General features: G+C 33.5%; 1 protein-coding gene across 1 annotated transcript; it reads left to right on the forward strand.

The window, feature by feature from the left end:
• The first annotated feature begins 149 nt into the window (after window positions 1–149).
• On the forward strand, window positions 150–5,461 carry LOC105314902 (probable ubiquitin carboxyl-terminal hydrolase FAF-X). Its single transcript, XM_011409327.2, has 14 exons — window positions 150–357; window positions 1,330–1,418; window positions 1,476–1,617; window positions 1,975–2,071; window positions 2,281–2,420; window positions 2,819–2,992; window positions 3,074–3,165; window positions 3,220–3,298; window positions 3,350–3,409; window positions 3,581–3,689; window positions 3,906–4,020; window positions 4,343–4,510; window positions 5,047–5,116; window positions 5,199–5,461. Exons 1-14 carry the CDS (start codon window positions 208–210, stop codon window positions 5,418–5,420), a joined length of 1,707 nt encoding a protein of 568 aa, XP_011407629.2. The 5' UTR covers window positions 150–207; the 3' UTR covers window positions 5,421–5,461.
• Window positions 5,462–7,920: the final 2,459 nt, after the last annotated feature.

Below are 7,920 nucleotides of genomic sequence, written 5' to 3' on the forward strand. Positions count from 1 at the left end.
ATTTTTTGGCAGTTCGCAGAAATTTTGGGCCACAGAAATTTCTAGCTATACGGTATTAGTTTTCTAAGACTTTCTGTTTGTGAATTATATTTTTGTAATAATTCATAATAAACTTTGAGGGATAATATATTAAAAGTTCTCTCTCTCTCTCTCTCTCTTTCTCTTTCTCCTTTAGATGATTCATCTTGTTCTGTTCCCAGTCCAATCATGAAATTAGTTCAAAAACAGAATTTAGACTATCTACACATCAAGTCTCATTTCTCCATTCCTTACTACCAGTTCATGAAGCAATTATTAATCATTAATTATAATTTTGCAAAGACACAAATTGATGCCAACAATCCTAATGAACCAATGGTAAGAATTAATGTATCTACACAATCAATACATGGATTAAAAAATGTATTAAAAATTTGGAGTGATTTTGGACCCATTTTTAGAAAAAACCATGTGGTATAATAGCCTTGGGTATTTTTCAATTTTTGGCATTTTCTTAAAACGGCCGTAACTTGAAAAATTGAAGTCGGAATCAGCTCAAACTTGCTACACAGCATAAGGACATCATTATGTATCAGAAAATGTAATAAAAATTTGGGGAGATTTTGGGGTCATTTTTTGGAAAAAACCATGGGCTATAGCCTTGGGTACTTTTCAGAATTTTGGCATTTTTTTAAAATGGCCGTAACTTGAATAATTAAAATCGGAATCAGCTCAAACTTGCTACACAGCATAAGTACATCAATATGCATCAGAAAATGTAATAAAAATTTGGGGTGATTTCGGAGCCATTTTTTGAAAAAACCATGGGCTATAGCCTTGGGTACTTTTCAGAATTTTGGCATTTTCTTAAAATGGCCGTAACTTGAAAAATTGAAGTCGAAATCAGCTCAAACTTTCTATACAACATAAGAACATCAATATGTATCAGAAAATGTAATAAAAATTTGGAGTGATTTTTTGGCAATTTTTTGAAAAAAAAAACCATGGACTATAGTCTTGGGTATTTTTGAGATTTTTGTCATTTTCTTAAAATGGCCGTAACTTGAAAAATTGAAGTCAAAATCAGCTCAAACTTTCTACACAGCATAAGGACATCAATATGTATCAGAAAATGTAATAAAAATTTGGAGTGATTTCGGAGCCATTTTTTGAAAAAAATCATGGGCATAGCCTTGGGTACTTTTCAGAATTTTGGCATTTTCTTAAAATGGCCGTAACTTGAAAATTTGAAGTCAGAATTAGCTCAAACTTGCTACACAGCATAAGGACATCAATATGTATCAGAAAATGTATACATAAGTTAATGTCCTCCTTTTTTCATTTTTATAGGAAAACTTTGAGAAGATAGGTAGCCTTTGTATGAAGCTAGTGACAAAGTTTTTATTCCACAGTGGATTCCACACTAAGAAGACACTGAGGTACTATAATAAATAAAAATTTTTATAATGATATGTGCTTACCTTTACTCCATACAGAGGTCCTGCTAATGACTGGTTTGATGCCATGAACCCATACTTGTATTACAGTTCAAGGATCAGGAGGTGGTTCTGTGAAGAAGTGTTCATTAAACACAGAGAAAGGTTCTGTGCTTACCTGTTAGAGTGCCCATCAACTGAAGTATGTGTACATACACTAACCATTGATACTAGAGACTGTGTACAGTGTATATCTACATGCACTATCAGTCAATAGTACCAGTATTATTAGTGTATGGTAGTGCTGGGGAATGCTGCCACTTGGTAGCATCTAAGGCTTCTACTGAATGTACATGTACATATACATGTACTTATGTTGTGTAGAAAGTTTGAGCTGGTTCCGATCAAAATTGGATTTTTTATGAATTTTTAAAGTTGCTCAAAAATTCAAAAATTTGACCTACAGTCCATGCATTAAGCTAGTGAATATTATACATGTACATGTACATATTAATTAATAATTAATTAATTAATTATTAATTTGATTCTTTTCCTCCAGCTAAGGAACATGTTTGCTAAGTTGATCCCTCATTTGTGTCACATCACCAACAAAGATGAGAAATTTGAAATACACTTGAACACTGCCACTGGAATACGTAAGTACTTAATTATCTACATCTATTGATTTATTTACTTATTTATTAATATATTTATTTATTTATTTGTTTATTTATTTATTTATTTGTTTGTTTGTTTATTTATTTATTTATTTGTTTGTTTGTTTATTTATTTGTTTATTTATTTATTTATTTATTTATTTGTTTTGTTTGTTTATTTATTAATATATTTATTTGTTTATTTATAGATGTTTCAGAGCACTTGTTCAGTGACATTGCCCTCAACCAGTTATTGACATTACTAAAGAAGGAGGTATCTGACCACAGCAGACACTTACACCAGTACTTCCAAGTCTTCCTAGCCTACGCTCATAAAGGAGCCTATGAAGTAAGAACCAGAAAAAAAAAATAATAATAATAATAATAATAATAATAATAATAATAATAATGTACTGTATGATGTTTTATGATATATTTTATTTATTATTTACATATGTATATGTACATACCCAGTGTTAGATCTGGAAATAAATTTTGGTAGACCAATCTAACTAAAACTGGTAGACTTAAGGATCCCTAGGGCTAAATATGAGAGACCAAAAGCTGAAAAATGGGACAGATTTCAGGAGACCTATATGTACATGTACATGTGCATGTAGACCAGATATGGAAGACCAGAAGTCTCCTAAACTCCCTCTAAATCTAACAGTGGTTATAATAAAATTTTGCATTATTACCAATATTTTATTGATTTATTTATTTATTTATTTATTATTATTATTCTAGAGACAGCATTTGTTAAGACTAGGTGTCCCTGCCCAGTTCATTGCTCTATCATTAGATGAGGGACCTGGCCCAGCCCTCAGGTCTCCTTATGCTGATATCTCTCGTCTTTATTCTGTGGTCAGTGTCTTAGTGAGGTCTTGTGATGTGTCTGTTATACAGAGGAGCTCCAAAGAAGTATATTAATATATTAATAATAATAATAATGATAATAATCATTATTCATTAATATATTATTAATCTATTGCTGTACTCCAGGGTACTGAGGTATTACCTAATCCTTATGCTGATCCTGAATTGTGTGAGAAACTATCAAATGATCTTCTACACTGGCTATATGAGAGAACTAGGTATAATGTATATTAATATTAATTATTATTATTATTAATAATATCAATTATTAGTATCCAGCAAAGCACTACTTATGTTAAGAAACTGATTGAGGACAATAGTCCGATTGAGGAGACACTCCGCTTCTTAGGGGTGCGTTGCCATGGAAGCCTGTACATGTATTACATGTATTTTCAATTTTAGTTTTGCTCGTGGGAAAATTGGGAATTTTCGGCTGTCGTAATAGCAGACCTGCTAATGGAGGTGAGGATTAGTTATTAATACTTATAAGTAGTTATTAATGGTTATTAATACTTATCGATTAATTAATGTTATTATTAGTTATTAATAGTTGTAGTTATTAATGTTTATTAGTAATTATTAATAGTTATTGGCAGTTATTGTTAGTTATTAATGGTTATTAATTCTTCACAGATTGCTACAGTGCAACCTTTTGACATGAGACCTTATCTTGATCTACTGTACCACCTACTAACAATGGCAGACTCATGGCAGCACACCAGAATAAGAGCAATGTTCTTAGGTGAGGACATGTACAGACTAGCCTCTGTATAATGGACACTGTGTCTCTGTTATACAGAGGTGTCCTTTATGTGGAGGTTATTTTATACAGTAAGGAATGTAATTGGTACACTAGGTGCTGTCCGTTAAATGGAGGTGTACGCTATAGAGAGTGTCCATTAAGAGAGGCTATACTGTACATGTACATGTATATATTGATCCTATTATCCCTCCACAGGTCTACAGGATAGAGTGGATGGGATGATGACGATGATACAACACGGACAGACTCATGTGGTACAGCAGAAAAGAGCTTATCTCTGTATCAAGTTTATCATTAACTTATGCTCAAGGTATAATATAACAACAATAATAATAATAATAATAATAATAATACTAATATACCATATAGCGGGTTTTTGAGGATAATATTTTTGCAAATGGCCTGTATCCGGATCTTCACAAAATTAATTTTCACGAATTACCACTATTCTGCCATCTTGTACCATATTAAATTGTTTTTCAAGGAATTTAATCTTGCAAATCTTAAAAATCCACAAAATTAACAAAATTTGTTATCCTCAAAAAACCCACTATATGGTAGTACAATTATACATGTATAGTACATGTATAATTTATTGACACGTTTAATAAGATTAATTGTTATATTGTTAGGTGTCAGTTGACAATGGTGGTGTTAGATGAGGATGTTCATTTGAAGAGGTTGTGGCAGTTCTCAATCCAATGGCTGCAGAATGAGCTTGACAGAAGACAATACACCACATCAACTTACCCGTACACAGGATGGTCACCTCCTGCTCAGTCCAATGAAGTATCTAACAGGTTAATAATGATAATGATAATAATAATAATAAGTATATTAATAGTAGTAATATTTGACTGGCTATTCAGTATACATGTAATTGCACAGGCTATTTTGAGAAAAATGAAAAGATTTTTTGATGCATATACATGTACTTATGTTGTGTAGAAAGTTTGAGTTGATTCCGATCAAATTTGGATTTTTACGAATTTATTAAGTTTCTCTGAAATTGAGTCAAAGTCCCTGTACTATTATAGTACTGAGATTTTGGCCGAATTTTGCTAAAAATGAAAGTGAGAGAATGAATTCCTGCATTTTATTACATTTTGTGATACATGTACATGTACTTATGTTGTGTAGAAAGTTTGAGCTGATTCGGATGAAGTTTAATTTTTTATGAATTTTTGAAGTTGCTCAAAAATTGGGCCAAAGTCCCTGTACTATAGTACATCGTCTCAAGCCAAGTTTTACCAAAATTGTAAAGGAGAGAATTCTCCATTTATATTACATTTTATGATGTACATGTGCATGTTCTTATGTTATTATTATTTTCTAGTTATTTCCTTGAGAGGTCCAACAGTGCTAAGATGACATTAAGTAGAGCAAGAGAACTGTTTCCTATTGAAGTAATCATTAATAAATATACTGATTGATACTGATACACACTGATTCATACTTGATTCACACTGATTCTATATTGATCCCTAGGTTGAGCAGTTTGAGTCCAATATAGAATCAACAGAGACCAGTTTTGATCAGTCCTCAAGTTTATTAGAAAAAGATAATAATTCTTCTCTCCCCATTGAGGGGGAGGTAGGGGGTCCTGAGACTACTGAAATTATTGATTTTGAGGGGGAGAGAGGGGGGCAGGGGGAGGAGGGACAAACTGATTTAACAGAAAATAAAATGGTCCACACTGACTTAGACTAATAATATTATTAAACTTATTTAAAAGTAACTTTTAGTGAGGGAGGGAGAGAGATATTGTTTGTGTTTATATTAGTTTGTTTACTTGTTTTTCTGTTGTTGTTGGTGTTTACCTGTTTTTTGTTGTTTGTAAAGTTGTGTACATTTAAATGTGTGACACATGTTTATCACACTATCTGTGTTGTTGTTATTATTAAATTAATGTATTGTTGTAATGCATAAAAGCAAGAGTAGATTTTGTTTGGGAGGTTTTGTCCTTTTAAGTCACTAAGTAATTCTGTAACTTTTTTTGTTTCAGCGCTTTAATTTTACTTGAAAGAAGTACATTTGTGCTTCCCTTGGAGTCATCTAATTGAATCAATTTTACATTACAAACATTTTTACATTATTACCAGGAGCCCTGATATTACTGAAGAATAAATGCAGCCATAATTACATGTGGGTGGCTTAGGTAAGTGACCACCGGAAATAACCCGGATTGTTTCATCCGGTTTGGAATGTTTGTGATCCCGGTAGATACATAATCTATGGGTGATCCAAGTGGAGTGAAAAGCGCAGTAACAAGAAAGACAAGGATTCTGTAATGAATCTGTCATCATGTTGGGTTGCATTTTACAGAGGAGATCACGAAGAAGCTGTTTGGTTACTAGGTTTACAGGATCCTGGAGTACTTCACCGGGACGAGCCTTACCTGCTTTATTATTCTATAAGTAATGGCTGGTTAGATGTTACAAGAGATCTCGTCATTTCTTACCATTTTGATCCACATAAATACTACAATGATGGATTCTCTAATAAACGTGAATCCTGTCTTTATACTGCTGCTAAAGGTAATCACATTGACATAGTTGAATATCTTATTAAAGAGTGCGACTGTGATCCAATGATGCGGACTACTACAACTGAGCATGGCAGTGTCCCTGTTCTTCATTATGTAGCTAGAGAAGGATTACTTGATGTCTTGAAGTGTATAGTCATGAACATCAATGGTCATATAATAGATGAACAATATCATGATATTAATAATGGTCGGACTGTTCTTCATTGTGCTGTTGAACACATAGATGTTGTAAAGTACCTCATTAATGAGTGTAACTGTGATATAATGACTCCTGATAAAGTTGGAGATACTATTCTACATAATGCAGCTAGTGAAGGATCACTTGATGTCATGAAGTACCTCATCAATACTCATCACTATAATCTAACGACTACTAGCAATAATGATCGGACTGTTCTTCATCGTGCCGTTAGACACATAGATGTTGTAAAGTACCTCATTAATGAGTGTAACTGTGATATAATGATCACTGATAAGTATGGACAAACACCTCTTCATTGGGCTGCCAGTTGGGGTACACCTGAAGTTGTTGAATTCTTATTGTCGACTGGTAATTATGATCCTTTGGCTAAAGAAAATGAGGGGAGGACACCATTACAACTAGCTAAAGAGAGAGAGTATGATAGTGATACTGTCATTGCTATCTTCAAGAAGTTTGGTGACATTAAAATATCTCATCCAATTGATTCTTATGTTAATGTTCTCCTTGTGGGTAATCCTGGAGCTGGTAAAAGTACTCTTAGTCAAGTCATCAATGACACAGCTACTGGTTCTATTGCTCTTGGTTTCTTTAGAAATGTTGGAGGGGTAGTGGCCTGTACTGCTGGCATCATTCCTTATAAACTACAACACAGGACACTGGGTAACATCATTCTTCATGATTTTGCTGGTCATTCAGAATACTACTCCAGTCACAGTGCTGTTATTGAGAATCTGTTACGAGGTTCTGGTGGTGTGTTCCTGATAGTAGTCAATATACTGGAGAAGGAAGCAGTCAAACAGTTTCATCAGTGGCTAACAGTTGTGAGAAATGAAGCACAAAAAGCTCTTAATCAATGCCATGTTATTGTAATAGTCAGTCATGTGGATGAGATATTTAATCCTTTTGAAAAGAGAAGGAGAAAGGAAGAAATACAGGAGATTATTGTAAGGGAAAGGTGTGATAGTGTCTTCTTAGATTGTCGTAAGCTTGGTGGGAGTGGTGTGGATTCCTTCTTTAAAAAGTTGTCTAGTGCCTGTGAGTCCATTCGTAGTGCAAGTGGAAGGAATTTGAGTCTTTATTGTCACATGATGTATGGTCTACTGGAGGAAAGGAAAGAGAATATACTGACCCTCTCTGATGTATTGCTTGCTACTAAGAGTCATAATGAATATAATTTATCAGACAAAAGAGAAGACGTCTTGGATGCTCTTCATTTGTTGCAGTCAATTGGTTTGATCAGTATTCTTAAAAGTGAAGACAAGGTATGGGTTGTCGTGAATAAGGGTGTACTAGTAACTGAGGTGGATGGGATTCTCTTTGCTCCAAAGACATTCAAAGAACACGTTGACATTGCTAGCAATACTGGTATTGTTAGTGTGTCTGGTCTGACTAGACTCTTCCCTAAATATGATCCTGACATGTTGATCTGTTTCCTAAAGAACATGACACTCTGTCTAAAA

This window comes from Amphimedon queenslandica, unplaced genomic scaffold, assembly GCF_000090795.2.
Source record: "Amphimedon queenslandica unplaced genomic scaffold, v1.1 AMPQUscaffold_12322, whole genome shotgun sequence".
NCBI lineage: Eukaryota > Metazoa > Porifera > Demospongiae > Haplosclerida > Niphatidae > Amphimedon > Amphimedon queenslandica.